Below are 16194 nucleotides of genomic sequence, written 5' to 3' on the forward strand. Positions count from 1 at the left end.
CAATTTGGGATTTGGATGTATATTTAGCAAGGTTGGATGCTTTTTTTTTTTTTTTTTTTTATACAAAGATTGACCATGACAGGAAGGTTCAAACTTTCAAGCAGCACTGTATAAACAACCCTTCACACCTAAGGAAATTTAGAGTCTTCAATTTACTTACCATGCATGTTTTTGGAATGTGGGAGGAAACCAGATTAGCCGGAGAAAACCCACTCAGGGATGGGGAGAACATGCTCACAGGTAGACCAGAGCAGATTTAAACTTGAAGAATTGTTAGGCGGATGTGCAAACCAGTCACCCACGGTGCCCCTTTGTAATTAGTAATAAGAAATTGGTGTACAGAAGGATGTAAAGTGTTTTGCTCTGTGACATGAAATAAAAACACAGGCTAAAAGTTACTTTTTCTTTAATTGAGGTTGAACTGGTGAATGTCAACATTCAGTTGTCGGAGTGACGCAGCGGGATCCAGTTCAGCGTCACGTTCAATTGATGTTGGCAAGCGGATGGGTCACTGGGCGGAAGAGGTTGAGAAAGGGCCTGGTGAGAACCCTGCCCATGTTGGAGAAGAAGTTGTTGGACCCCAGGGAGGCGCCGCTGCTTAGCAGATGGATTTGGACCTTGAGCTGCCTGAAAACAGCATCGTCAAAGTCCGGGTTCTGGACCAGCAAAGGCATTTGAGAGGAGTCAAACTCCTTGGACAGTTCTCTGGCGACCGCCTGAATGACAGCGTCATAGGTGTCCATATCGCTGAGGGCGGCGGCCAGTTTGGGGCTTATCTCCTCCGCCGCCCTCTCCGACAGACGCTTGATGACGGGCAGTATGGCCGTGATCTTGGTGCACGACCTGCACCGCCAGGACAGGCGCATGACCAGGGTAACGATCAGGGCGCTGACCAGGTTCCTCATGTTCGCCTGGTGCAGGCTACTGGTGGGCGACGGCACCACCGCCGTCGAGACGGACCTGTCCTCCAGACTGGGCGTGTCTGCCAGGCTAGGCACCTTCACTGGGCTGCGACTCATACTGGAGATGAGCGTGTCGATTTCGTTGAGGGCACCAGACACCTCCACGCGACTCTTGGCATTGACGCGCAGCACTTTGAGCCACAAGTACATCTGCTGCATGTACTTCCTGATGGTGTCGTCAGTGATTGCGTACAAGACATTGCAGTAAGCGTGCTGCCGGACCGACATGGTGCCGTCTTCCTGCGTGGCCATAAGGTGCTCGTACACGGTGTCGGTCAGCTGTCGTCGCTCCTCCTCCGTGCAGGTCTCCAGCTCCCAGTTGATGAGGTTGGACGTCAAGCTGTCAAACTTACTGCTGAGCTCGTCTTCTGTCAGAAGTTGTGAAGACGGCCTGGATGGCTTCTGGCTGTTCCTGGTGTCGGTTGTGCGGCGCCGGGTGGACCGTCCGGACCGTCCCGACTGAATGTTGACCACGAAGGGCGGCTGAGTCTTTTGGAACATGCTTTTAAGTCCCACCATCATCCTTTGGAAGCAAGAGTGTCCGACCATGTTGAGCGAGCTCCTCATGACCAGCTCATCGGTGCAACTCGAGGTTCTGGGGCGCGACGAGAAGAACTGCTTCACCTTGGCCAATATGGCGCTCATGTCAATGCATGGTTTGGCAAACACACCGCTACTTGCACGCTCGGTACGCTGTTGCAACTGGACCATAGTCTGGATGATGTCCTCTGCGGCTGTGTGGGCATCTTCAGAGCGCCGCGCCATCACCGCCTCGTCGGGCTCCTCAAGACTCTCCTTGGCCCACTTGAGTAGGATGGCGGCCACGGAGTGGGTGGCGCCGTCCACGTCTACAGGCGTCAAGCCGCTCATCCTATAGAAGCGCTGAGTCATCTTGCTCAAGTAAGACAAACATTTGTGAGCATGGTTCACCATCTCATGGAGCGTGTTGACGCTGGACATGGTCGCGTTGACGTAAATCATTGGCTCCGCTTGGCCCTCGCTGCTACTGAGGGCCGTACTCAACACCGAGTTCATCCTGACGTTGGCTTCCTTCTCGATGAGAGCCGTGAAGCGCTTCGCGCCCACAAACTCCACCTCAGGGACGTCGGCGGCCGCGGCGAAGGTGGTCATTATGCTGTCGCCCAGTTGAGGCGTGCACCGCTCGATGGCGCTGCTCATCTCTTCAGGGGACGCCCGGCCTTCCAAGTGCTCCACCAGGACTGGCACCACCAAATTCAAGACCTCAGTGGCCACCGTCTGCACAATCTCACCGCACATGTCAGCCATGATCATGTCAATGGCTGGGTCGCGGACGCCCGCCGCCAACAGCGCCCAGTGAGCCGGCGTGATCTTCAGGAAGTGTTTCTCCGTCAGGGACAGAAGCACCTGACTGGAAATGTAACTCGCTTCACTGTCCATCTTGACCCAAGAAATAAACCTCACTCGCTATGTCCATAAAAACATTCTGGCCGATTGACAGTTTCTGACATTCCCACATGCCGTCCTGTGAGGGCGCCCTCAACGTCGATGTCACGCTTGATGTAAACATGACGTCGCTCCTCATTTCAGCATGATGTCATGTTTAATACAAATGCGTCTTTGTATGGAAACACATGAGGGAGGCCCTTCCTAACCACCAGTGGCGGTAATAAAGTAAATTGTTCCTGTATCTGTACTTGACTATTCTATGGGGGAAAAAAACAAAAAAAACTTGTTTTTCATCCTGGACAGATTGTCAACCCGATATAAAAAAAAGATGTACATTGAAAGAGATAAAGTCAACTGCGCTTGAGACCCTGATTGATTGAGATTCCCCTTCTAGGCCCTTAACTTAAGCATTCTCAAAGTGTGGTACGAATACCACTAGTAGTATGCGGGCTCACTCCAGTGGTACGTGAGAATCACTGAAATGTACAAACTGCATGATACTGTGTTATTTATTACGTGGCAATTGTTTGGTAAACATTTGTTAAGTACAATTCAGTTGTATTGAACTTTTAAGTACATTGGCCATTGAGTCTCTTAGAGCTGCTTGCTTACAAACATTTATTGAGGTAAAATTCTTACATTTTATACACATTATGTTTTGATTGAATCATTTGAGTAGTTTTTTTACTTTACTATACTTAAGCACTGTATTAATGTTTAAACTGAAGGTTACAGTGGTTTACAATCATATTAAATAAAACTTCTGCCTCGTTTTTGATTAACACTTTGGGCTACTATGCTCCAGAATAATGTTGGTCACAATGGTACTTCGAGAGCTTAGTATTTTTTTATGTGTTACTTGGTGTAAAACATTCGAGAACCACTGACTTTTGTAATTCTGTGTTTTTTCTTTTATCATTGGCTAATTTAGCATTTCATTTCACAACAACTTTTGCACACTAGCTCTGATGGTTGCCCACCACTGAATGAATGATCTGTCTTCTTGTATTCATTACATCTGGACTTTTCTTACTTGACTGTGGTTAAACTTTTTATTGTACTTCAACCTGCCAAGACACTATAGATGGAAACTACCCTATGGCTATAATCTGTCGTATTTACATTACAATGTTCATTAATATGTACTGTCCCTTTGGAAAAAATAAAATAAAATCTACTCAGTCTTGATTGAGATCTTCGGGATTTATATGGCAGACCATGAACAAAGGAGCATTATATTACTGACCCCTAAGATGTTCTCCATCTATGGCCTTAATGAAGATAATTGTGTAATTTACAGAAGTGTTTCTTGATCGGGGACAGAGGCGTCGGACTGGGAATATAAATTTGGATCGCCAACTTGATCCAATATAAAAACGTTCCTGCTGATTTGACGGTTTTTGCGAGCTTCCTGCGTCGTCTTTGCGGGCGCCTTCATCAACAATGTCACGCTCTAAGTAAACATGATGTCACTTCTCATTTAAACATGATGTCATGTTTAATGCAAACGCATCTTTGAAGACACCAGACATGAGCGCAACAAGCGCTAGCGTTAAGCCATCAGCCAAAATGTGCTTTGCCAATGTTGTGAACTCCTATAAAATGATACATTAGCTAATGATAACACAACAAATACATGGGTGGGCCAAATCTTGCTTCTATGAATCTGTTGCGTCATCATTAATGCTTCCTGGCTGCCCATGGTAGATGTCAAACACAGTCGACTTTTCGATCTCTATTTACATAATTTTGAATTCCATGAATTTGATCAACTACAAATTCTTCTTTACTTTGTTGTATTTATTCCTTACTAGGCCTGTCACGATAATTACTATATCGACTTATAGTTCGATCAATAAAATGGACACAATAGTTTTTCTAGACTCGATAAATTTTCTTTTGGGCTTTGTCTCACAGTGGCTTGAAGGGAAGAATTGTGCTTAAAAAAAGATCAGTGATTCTTTTGGCAGAGACACATGCCATTGACAGATGCTCTGCCTTATAAAGACAGTTTGGCAAAGTGTCATGCATTGACAGGTACGAGCAATATAGTGGCTGCATCGGTCACGTGACTTTCTTAAAGTGATACGCGGACTACAACAAAACAACAAAATGGTGACTGAAGCAAGCGGCAAAAGCGGCAACTTTTAAATCTGATGTTTGGGTCATTTTGGATTCTCATGTAAATCCAGAACACAGGAAAAAGGAAAACCTTTTTCAGTGTTTCTGCATAACTGTCATGTTTTATTTTTTTTTATGTACTCCATACGGACAAATAAGTTGTGAATTTCTTTTAATTTCAGATGTTTTATTTGCTCAAAAATGTGAGGTAACATACCACGTATTTTCATAGGCAGAAAAATCTCAAACTGTTAAGAGGTACCCTAATTATTTATGTATTTCTACTACTTATTGTAACAACATCAAAAGCATTTAAATTAGGGCTGCAATTAATAATTTTTTTCTTAATCAATTAATGAGTTGATTATTTTGTCAATTATCAATGAATCGGATAAAGAAAAAAAGATTTCCATCCCTATACAGCGGCTGACATATTTAACACTTCACCATTTTTCTCATTAAATATATTTCCAAATATGCTACTGACATGAAAATGTCACCAGATGTTGGTAACAACCCAAGTAATCCATAGATACGAAGAAAGTACAACAAATATTGAACACGCCAACTGGTATTTATTAAAAACATACAAAAGCCTTTCTTTGCAATGACAGGTTCAAGACATCTCCTGTATGGAGAAACTAGTCACATGCACTGCTCTTGTGTGATTTTGGCCCATTCCTCCACAAAAGCAGTCTTCAAATCTTGAAGGTTCTGTGGGGTTCTTTTATGGACCTTGAGTTTCAGTTCTTTCCATACATTTTCTATTGGATTCAAGTCAGGTGATTGGCTCGGCCATTCTAGCAGCTTTATTTTTTTCTTTGAAATCAACTGAGAGTTTCCTCAGCAGTATGTTTTGGATCAGTATCCTGCTGTAATGTCCACCCTCAGTACATTTTCATCATCCTTGTAGATGGCAGAAGATTTTTGTCAAGAATTTCTCAGCACATTTGCCCATTCACGCGTCCCTCAGTAATGTCAAGTTTACCAGTACTATTTTCTGAAAAGCAGCCCCAAACCATCATGGTCCGACCTCTAAACTTCACTCTTGGTGTGGTATTTTTAGGGCGATGTACAGTGCCATTTCTCCTCCAAACGTGGTGTGCATTACAGCATCCAAACAGTTCAATTTGGTCTAATCAGACCAGACTATATTGTCCCAGTATTTAACTGGGTTGTTCAAATGTTGTTCAGCAAACTTTAAACGAACTTTGACATGATTTTTTTCTAGCAATGGGGTCTTGCGTGGTGAGCGTGCATACAGGCCATGGCGGCGGAGTGGATTCCTCACTGTTTTCCTTGTGACAACAGTACCTACTAAATCCAGGTCTTTTTGAAGCTCTCCACAGGTGGTCCTTGGCTCTTGGACAACTCTTCTGATTATTCTTTGCACTCCTCTGTCAGAAATTGTGCGAGAAGTACCTGATCGAGGCACATTTATGGTGGTATGGCTTTCCACTTACGTATTATGGTCCCAACCGTGTTCACTGGAACGTTCAGAAGCTTAGCTATGCGCCTGTAACCAATGCCATCGTTTTGTTTTGCAATAATTTGTTTGTGATGGGCTTGAGACAGCTCTTTGCTCTTACCCATCATGAGCTGTGTCTTAACTCACACCTTGGCAATGAGACCTTTTTGTAGGCCATCAATTAGCACTGAACCAGCTGAAGGGGTTGGATTGCTGTTTGATTATTGATAGATTGTAGGTGTTGTCCTGGCTTTCCATGCCTTTTTGCACCTCCCTTTCTTCATGTGTTCAATACATTTCCCTGTGTCATTTCCCATTTTTACACATAACTTAATTTCTGATCTTATTTGTATGTATGGATTTTCATGTCAATGGCACCTTTAGAAGTATATTTAGTGAGTAAAATGGGGACGTGTTAAATACTTATTTCAGCTGCTCTATTCATAAAAAAGGACATTTCAAATTTGCAGTGGACAAAAGTGCAGGTTGCTGCATGAACATCCTTCACTCATCCCTCCGTTTTCCGCACCGTTTATCTTCACTAGGGTCGCGGGTGTGCTGGCGCCTATCTCAGGTGATTGGGCGAGAGGCAGGGTACACACTGAACTGGTCGCCAGCCAATCATAGGGCACATATAGACAATCATTCACACTCACATGCACACCTATGGGCAATTTAGAGTCGTCAAATAATCTACCATGCATCCATCCATCCATTTTCTTAACAGCTTATCACTAGGATCGCGGGCTGCTGGAGCCGATCCCAGCTATCTTCAGGCGGGAGCCGGGTACACCCTGAACCGGTCGCCAGCCAATTGCAGGGCACATACAAACAAACAACCATTCACACTCACATTCACACCTACGGGCAATTTAGAGTCTCCAATTCATGCATGTTTTTGGGATGTGGGAGGAAACCGGAGTGCCCGGAGAAAACCCACGCAGTCACAGGGAGAACATGCAAACTCCACACAGGCGAGGCCGGATTTGAACTCGAGTCCTCAAAACTGTAAGGCAGATGTGCTAACCAGTCGGCCACCGTATGAACATCCTAAAGCTCTTAAATAAATTATAACTCGAAATCTAATTGAATTGCAACTGAAGAATCTAAATCTGGCAAACAAATCACAACCTAAAGAATTGAAATTGAATCTAAACAATCTAAGCTAAACAATCAGAATCAAACTGAATTACGCTCTGAAGAATCTAAATCAAATCGAATCGTGAGGTTCTTAACAATACCCAGCCCTAACTTACTCAGGCTAATTCATACAAACATACACATACTCTCTCACACACACTTAATTCCTCCACCAATCCACAATGCTGTGAGGTCTTCTTGAGGTTACATTTTCATCACTGAAATGTCTAAAATAATCATCAACCTTTAGTTTGGTGAGTCCTCCCAGAAAACAGGCTCACCCTTCCTGTTGTGGCGGGGGGCTGCCAGGTGGTCCCGGGTGGTGCTTCTGCAGGTGAATCCTGAGGTTCTGCTTACCTGCAAACCTCTTGGCGCAACGGTGGCAGGCAAACGGTCGCTCACCTGTGTGGACGCTCTGGTGCGTCTTCAGGTGGCCTGACTGCGTAAAGCGCTTTCCGCACTGGCTGCAGCTGTACGGCCGCTCGCCTGTGTGGATGCGCACATGTGTCTCCAGGCTACGTGCCGACGAGAACCATTTTCCGCAGTAGTTGCACACGAAACGACGGTCCCTGCAGAAGATGTTCTGGTCTAGAGCGTCCAATTGCGGCCCCGCTATGCCCAGAGCCAACGGGAAGGTGGCGTTCGAGTCAGATGGGTGTCGGTGGGGCAGGGCCAGGATGCTGGGCAGGCCCTGATTGGCCCACGAAGAGCAGAGGTCCAGCTCGGCGCCGCCAGGTCGGGAGCCTTGTAAAGCGACGGCCGGGTTCGGACTTCCCAAAATAAAGGCCGAGCTTTTCCTTGTGGATGAGATTTCACCGTCGGATTCGGACGCCAAGTCGTAGACCAGATCTGACGAGGTGTCTCCGGCACTACCCGTGGGACCGGGAGAGCCCGGAAAGCTGTGTGAACCTTGAGGCGGCACGTTGATGTTTTGTTCCCAAGGATTGGGGTCAGATGACGAGCTGGTGGCGACTATTCTGGAAGGACCGTCTTCACGCTTCGTCTGCGAGGGCACCACTTCTGCTCCTTCAAACAACAAAAACAAGTAAATGCAAACTTTAGCAAGGCAGCATGTGTATGTCAATGCTGGGCGATTACAGTAAATCTGCGAGCAAATATTCCAGACTCACTATAAAATAAAATAAAATTAAAAAATATATATATATATATAATTTAAAAAAAAACACCTTCACCTTGTGTATATTTTGTATTGCATTACGCAAGATACATTTTTTACGGGATTGCTTGAATAATTGATGGGATGATCGGTAGAATAATTAATTCGAAAAATTATATTTTTAGAATTAATTAAGAAATGATACCCCCAGCCCTATTTTTTATATAGCTTTGCCCCTGCTACCTTTTTCTATATGTACTGCATTATGTATGCATCTTTATGTGATGCAGGGTATGAAAAATAAAAAACATATATTTTAAAAAAGGCACTTTTTAAATACTGTGTGTTTTAAAACAAAAATACAAATTGCAAGCATAAAATCTACAGAAGATACAGCGTGCATGTGTCTTTAAGAGGCGGGGCATGTTGTAGTAGCATGTAATGTTGGCCAGTCTGTGTGAGTGTCTGGGGGTGAGCTGTAGCAAACAGCAGCTTCTGCATGAATGTGAGTATTACTGGTCTCCCGGCATTCAATGAACAGCTGAAAAGTGCACCAGCGACTGTTGCTCTCCTTTCCCACATGAGAGGTCATTACAGTAAGTATGCTGTAAAAACTATTAAAATAGACTGTGATATAGCAAGAAACACTTTTATCAATTAATTCTGGGGTTTTTGGTCAGGATGACTTCTTCCACTAACAAGGCTGCCAACAGAGAGGAGCTGCGATTGGCTGGCAACCAGTTCAGGGTGTATCCCGCCTCCTGCCCGATGATGGCTGGGATAGGCTCCACAGCACGCCCGCGACCCTAGTGAGGAGAATCGGCTCAGAAAATAGATGGAAGTCATGATAAATGCCCACACAACATTTAAAAAAACCTGTGTAAATCAGATATATTTGTAGATCTGAAAAATGTGTAAATCATGGATATATTTGTGGATCTGAAAAAACATGTAAATCACGGTTATATTTGTGGATCTGAAAAACAGGTGTAAATCGTAGAAATACATTTATTTACACCGCTCAAGTACATGTTGATGTACAAATTTAAGATTAAAATTAGCCTAATTTCTTTGCTTTTTTTGTTTTGGCCTCCAACGTGAGCCAGACCCATCTCCACCTGCACCTGGTGCCTGCTTCAAGCTGCACCACATGGATAGCATCCTCCTCTTTAAGCATTCTCATTCTGGAAAAGACTTGACTAAAATCATTGTCTGTTTCACTTCATTCTTCACTATTATCAACTTCAAAGGCTAATCCCAAATGCATCCTCTAGGAAAATATTAAGTACAATATTTTTCCATTTTCATTGTCATTTCTGAATTTGAAGTTAGTTCATTCTGTGTTGTGACTTAATCCCTTTGGAACATCCCACAGGTGAACAGGCTAATTGGGAACAGGTGGGTGCCATGATTGGCTATAAAAGGAGCTTCCCTGAATTGCTCAGTCATTAACAACCAAAGATGGGGCGAGGTTCACCTCTTTGTGAACAAGTGCATGAGAAAATAGTCGAACAGTTTAAGGACAATGTTCCTCAACGTACAATTACAGGGAATTTAGGGATTTCATCATCTACGGTCCATAATATCATCAAAAGGTTCAGAGAATCTGGAAAAATCACTGCATGTAAGCGGCAAGGCCGAAAACCAATATTGAATGCCCGTGACCTTCGATCCCTCAGGCGGCACTGCATCAAAAACCGACATCAATGTGTAACGGATATCACCACATGGGCTCAGGAACACTTCAGAAAACCAATGTCAGTAAATACAGTTTGGCGCGAAATCCGTAAGTGCAAATTGAAACTCTACTATGCAAAGCAAAAGCCATTTATCAACAACACCCAGAAACGGCGCCGGCTTCTCTGGACCCGAGCTCATCTAAGATGGACTGACGAAAAGTGGAAAATTTGTTCTGACGAGTCCACATTTCAAATTGTTTTTGGAAATCGTGGACGTCGTGTCCTCCGGGCCAAAGAGGAAAAGAACCATCCGGACTGTTATGGACACAAAATTCAAAAGTCAGCATCTGTGATGGTATGGGGCTGTGTTAGTGCCAATGGCATGGCTAACTTACACATCTGTGAAGGCACCATTAATGCTGAAAGGTAAATACAGGTTTTGGTGAAACAAATGCTGCCATCCAAGCAACGTCTTTTTTATGGACGCCGCTGCTTATTTCAGCAAGACAATGCCAAACCGCGGAAACTCAGCTTCATCTTCTTGACTTGGCGAAGCTCGTTTTCCTGCTTCCTCCACCTGCGAACCATGGATTCGTTGATCTTGAATTCTCTCGTGGCTGCTCGATTCCCATGTTCCTCCGCGTAACTAATAGCTTGCAGTTTAAACTGTGCTTCGTAAGCGTGTCTCTTTGTACGTCCCATTTTCGGGGGTCCTTAGCCAAACCGATGCACATACCTACTGGGGATACTTTAGCGTCCTCCTTCATGTGCACCCTTTACGTCCGCATGCTGTCCTCAGTCACGTCCGCCTTCCTCTATGATTTGCAAATCATTGTATTCAGTTTTTATTTATGCTTAACACAACGTCCCAACTTCATTGGGGTTGTACATTTAACATTAACATCCTTAAACTAATTAGATAATTGTAGGTACGTTTCCTAATGAATACAAGATGTACTTGCGGATCAGCTGTTGTCGCCGATGTTACGTGTATTTGCGGTTCCACTGGGACCACAACCAGGGCAACGACCCGCAGCATCTCAACGCGAAAATACAAAAGACCAGTGTAAGAAATACAACACGGGCTGATCTGATGAGCAAAAATGTAAGAGACGTAAGAGAAGCAATATGTCCGCTCCAGAGGTGGGGAGAGTAGCCAAAGTACTCAAGTAAGAGTACTGTTACTTGACAATAATGTGACTCAAGTAAAAGTAAAACGTAGTCCTCCAAAAAATGAGTAAGAGTAAAAAGTACACAGTAAAATAATTACTCAAGTACTGAGTAAATAGTGAGCAACTTCTGATTTTTTTTAACCACAGCATGAACAGCAATAAAACAAATTACAAAATAAAATGTTAATATGCAAATTCTGGTGTGTGTGTGTGTGTGTGTGTGTGTGTGTGCAGTCAAAACTACAAAAAAAACTAAAAACTAAAAAAACCTGCAATTTACTGCACGGTGTTTTATCAAGTTATAGGCAAGCTGGAATTTCCACATTTGGGCAGACAGGGCCAGATAAATACTGTACAATACATGAAAGCTGTTGTTTTTGTTCGTCTAAATGTAAACACGAGTAGCGCGCCGTTGCCTTCATGGTAACGACGACCTTCCCAAGATGGCCGCCACATAGGCAAGACAGTCAGCGGGGTTGGCTTATCTAGTGTTAATACCCATCCACAGGAAGCCCAATGGTAGACGTGTGAGGTCATGTGACTTTCTTCTGTCATTTGATTGGTGAACTAGACAAACAATTGGCGCAAACAGCGCCCAATTCGGAAGTCGAAGTCTCGCGCACGATAGTTGATAAATAAGCAATAATCGATAAATAAAAGCAGCTAGCGACATTTAGATCATTGTAGCGGAGTAAAAGTACAGTTACTTCTTAACAACAGTAGCGGAAAGTGTTTTTTCTGGTCTCGTCAACTCCTGTGACTTATTGAAAGCAGGTCCGAGCGCACAGATGCAAACTCAGGCCAATGCGCTCACAAATACAGGAAGTCATCGAGTTACAACGCACTCAACCTACGACATTTCGACTTTACGTCGCCCGTGCCTCGTCTGCCATTGTCCCAACACCATAGTGTTTCTGCTTAGCTAGTGCATAGTGCTTGTGCGCCGGGAGTATCTTTGCCTTTTTCGCCCTCCTTTTTTCACACTCTCAGCAGTAATGGTAAGTATGTTTATTTTTTTTATTTTAATGTATTTTAGTTTCTTTATACGAAGTGTTAACCTTTCCTGATACGGTCACCTGACCGTGGTCGGGAGACGCAGGGGTTAACTCCCTTCTCTCGTTGCACAGCTGAGCTGGGTGGCGCCAACAATAAAGGTACGAAGCACCGATTTGCTGCTTTAATGGCTTTATTAGCTCCTCTGCACTTTCAACATTAACGGGTCCTCCGCTAATCGCTACTCTTCCCCGGTCGCCGTCACTACACACGCACCGGCACGCACTCCTTCCTCCTTCACAGTGCCGCCGGACGACACCTGCGCAGTCCCGTCTCACTCACACATCGACGCACACGCCCACACACACAGAGCTTGCTGTCACAATCACGTGGGACAATACCCGTAACAGAAGTATTTCGCCATAAATTTCGACTTTAATGGTGGAATCCGACTTACGCGGAAATTCGTGTTACGTCGCCAGCGTAAGAACGGAACTTGTTCGTAAATCGAGGACTTCCTATATTAGTCCCCCGCGGAGTAATATTCACAATTACATCTGTGTGTGGATGGTGGATGTGTGGAACGGACCTAGCTGCCAGGAGTACAAAACAGCATATGACGTCAGCAGCGACCGCGACGTCCCCCAGGAAAAACTCATCGGATCTATACGATTCATGTAAATGGCTTATTTTGAGTTCAAAACGGCGAAAGGCGACTGATTTGCATGTATGTATCCTGGACGAAAACCTTCTCCAGAGTGTGCTGGACCTCAGATTGGGCCGACGGTTCACCTTCCAACAAGACAATGACCCTAAGCACACACCTAAAATAACAAAGGTGCCATGGCCCTGTGTTTCAAGTTGTTTTTCTTTGTGCTGCAGTGTCTGGGTGGGCGTGGACATCGGTGACGCACCTGTCATGCATTGTAATCATCAGCCTTTTTAGGGGGCACCGTGACAGTGTGTGGGCGTCGGAATATTCACTCGTTTTTGCCCCGTGTTTGCCGCCGTTCTGACCGCTGTCCAAATTTAGGCTCAATACGATTATACCACACGGACCGTTTGTCATGTCTCCCTGCGTTATCTGTTTTTGATTCTCTCTGGTGGTGAGTTCCTTTAGTTTCGTATGTCTCGCCATCACATGCTCTGCCATTTAATTAAAATTGTTCGGACCTCTGACCTGGAGTCTATTTTTTGGGATCTGCCCTTACGGCATTGCCGATCGTGACAAAAGGAGTGGCTTCAGAACAACTCCGTGACTGTTCTTAAATGACCCAGCCAAAGCCCTGACTTAAACCCAATGGAGCATGTCTGGAGAGACCTGAAAATGGCTGTCCACCAACTTGCACCATCCAACCTGACAGAACTGGAGAGGATCTGCAAGGAGGAATGGCAGAGATCCCCAAATCCAGGTGTAAAAAACTCATGGCTGTATTCGCTCAAAAGGGTGCTTCTACTAAATACTGAGCAAAGGCTCTGAATAATTATGGCGGTGTGATATTTCAGTTTTTCTTTATTAATAAATCTGCAAAAATTTCAACAATTACATTTTTTTCTGTCAATATGGGGTGATATGCTATGTGTACATTAATGAGGTAAAATAATTAACTTAAATGATTTTAGCAAATGGCTGCAATATAACAAAGTGAAAAATTTAAGGGGTTCTGAATACTTTCCGTACCCATTGTATTTGTGGATTTGCAAAACAAATGTGTGAATCGCGGATATATTTGTGGATATGAAAAACGTGTGAATTGCGGATATATTTGTGGATTTGAAAAACACGTGGAAATAATTTTGAGACATATCTCTCCTCCTAAATGTAATTATTATGACGTTTTTATAAAGTGCAATACATAGAGTGCAATTTTACGTTGCGTCACACAAACGGGATTGGCCAACGCCATCTAGCTGTATGACATAACACGGCATCACTAGATAATCATTGGACTGCCTAAATGCTTACCGTCGTCCTCCAGTAGCACCTCGCTGGCATCGTCCTTCCCGCTCACGTCTTCCTGTTTGACTACAAATAGGTCGTCTCCGCTCCTCGAATCGTCTGCGCACGAAGCATCCTGGGACAACAAAAACCACACCCACAGTTTCAGAAATAATCAGATTTCGGGTTGCTCGTGTACCAGTTTGAAAACAAGTTCTACAGTACCTCACCGTCAAAAACAATACTATAGCACGTTTTAAATGTAAGCGTTAATATGAGTGTGTAACCTCCGCAGCCGACGGCGTGGCTTCTGCTGTTGGCTTCGATGACAAATGGGGTTCTCCTCGCCGCCCGTTGCAGCCGTTTGGCAACCGGTCAAACACGCCTGATGACGAGACACGCACTGGTCAAACGACACATCACTTTTCGATGACAGCAAACATTCAAAAAGGCAACTCAAATGACTTTATTTGAGAAGTGATGCTGTAGCAGTAGTAATGCTGTGGTGGTAGTAGAGTAGAAGTACTCGTAGTAGTAGCAGTTGTAGTTTTATAGTATAAGTAGTAATAGTAGTGCAGCAGAACAAGTATGATTGCAGCATTACCAGTAGTAATAGTAGCAGTAAGAGAACTGGTGGTAGTAGTTTGGAGTAGTAGTGGAAGTAGGAGTAGTTACAGCAGTAATAATATTGTAGCGGTAGTAGTAGAGGAAGTAGTACATGCAGTAGTAGTCATAGTAGTAGTAGTGGAAGTAGTACATGTAGTAGTAGTGGTGGTGATGGTAGTAGTCAAAGTAGTACAAGTAGTTGTCCACTCAGTACCAGTAGTAAAAGTAGTTGCAGCAGTAGTACAGGCAGTAGTAATGGAACTAGTACAAGTAGTAGTACTAACAGTAGTAGTAACAGTAGTAGTAAAAGTAGTAGTACAAGCAGTTGTATAAATATTGTAGTAAAAGTAATAGCACCAGTTAATAGTGGTGATATTAATGGTGGAGGTAGTATGTGTAGTAGTACAAGTAGAATTACTAATACTAATAGTGAGGCCAATAGTAGCCCGGATGATCGTAGTAAAAGTTGTAGCAGTTGAAGAAGTACAAGTAGTAATAGTAGAAGTCCAAGTAGTACAAGTAGTATTGGTCGTAAGGTTGTTGACATTTAAATTTGGAAAAAGTACACGCGAATAACATTGCCAATATGTTGTTACGAGTGCTCACCGTCCTCGGGCTCCTCGTTGGGCGGCTCCGGGCTCCCGGGGCCCACGACGGCGGCTGTCCCCTCTCCGCCGCCGCCGTGTCGGCGGGCGACGATGGTCTCAATGAGCTCCAGCTTCCGGCGGAGCTCGTCGTTCTCCTTGCGGCTGCGGCTGATCTCCATGTGGAAGACGGCGTAGCTGTCGTCCACCAGGTCGCAGATTTCGGCCACGGCGGCCCGGGTCAGAGCCTCCATGATGGCCGCCAGCTGCGAGTGGAACGCCGCCAAGCTCTTCATGGCCAAAACACACACTTTCGCGTCCTCAACTTCACTAACGTGACACTTGGAGAATGCACAAGCGTTCGCATTCAAACATGAACGTTTCATACACGAGCGGCCATGTTTGTTTGGGTCTCTGTTGTTGACGTTTTGGGTTTTGTTTAGCTGCTTCCGCTTTGGGGATTTCAAAATGAAAGCACAGCGCTACTCATTGCGCATGCGCATACACTTCCGTGTGCTCTCTGGTCGTTTCCGTCATATTTAAACATTTTTAGCATTGTTAATAGTACATCCATCCATCCATTTTCTGAGCCGCTTCTCCTCACTTGGGTCGCGGGCGTATGTGCCCAGCCAATCGCAGGGCACATACAAACAAACAACATTCGCACTCACATTCACACCTACGGGAAATTTAGAGTCCCCAATTAATGCATGTTTTTGGGATGTGGGAGGAAACCGGAGTGCCCGGAGAAAACCCACACAGGCACGGGGAGAACATGCAAACTCCACGACGGTTTGTGTCTCGAAAAACACGGGTCAGTGGTATCTCAAGGCACCACTGTTTTACAGTCTTTCTACAGTCTCCTAAATAAACACCAAATGTTGCCCACTTGATACATTTGAATGAATAATATGTTTAAAATTCATATTTTCAATGACATTGACCTAATTTACATACTGGTGCTTCTCTTACTCAAATGGGCAGC

The 16194-nt window shown here is 44.4% G+C and overlaps 1 protein-coding gene across 1 annotated transcript; it reads right to left on the bottom strand.

Moving 5' to 3' along the window:
* Positions 1–5066: 5066 nt before the first annotated feature.
* Positions 5067–15684, bottom strand: LOC133488537 (zinc finger protein 628-like). Its single transcript, XM_061796492.1, has 4 exons — positions 15232–15684; positions 14307–14404; positions 14047–14155; positions 5067–8145 (listed from the first exon to the last, which is right to left on the bottom strand). Exons 1-4 carry the CDS (start codon positions 15593–15595, stop codon positions 7397–7399), a joined length of 1320 nt encoding a protein of 439 aa, XP_061652476.1. The 5' UTR covers positions 15596–15684; the 3' UTR covers positions 5067–7396.
* Positions 15685–16194: the final 510 nt, after the last annotated feature.

The sequence above is a fragment of the Phyllopteryx taeniolatus genome, chromosome 14 (genome assembly GCF_024500385.1).
Source record: "Phyllopteryx taeniolatus isolate TA_2022b chromosome 14, UOR_Ptae_1.2, whole genome shotgun sequence".
Taxonomy (NCBI): Eukaryota; Metazoa; Chordata; class Actinopteri; order Syngnathiformes; family Syngnathidae; genus Phyllopteryx; species Phyllopteryx taeniolatus.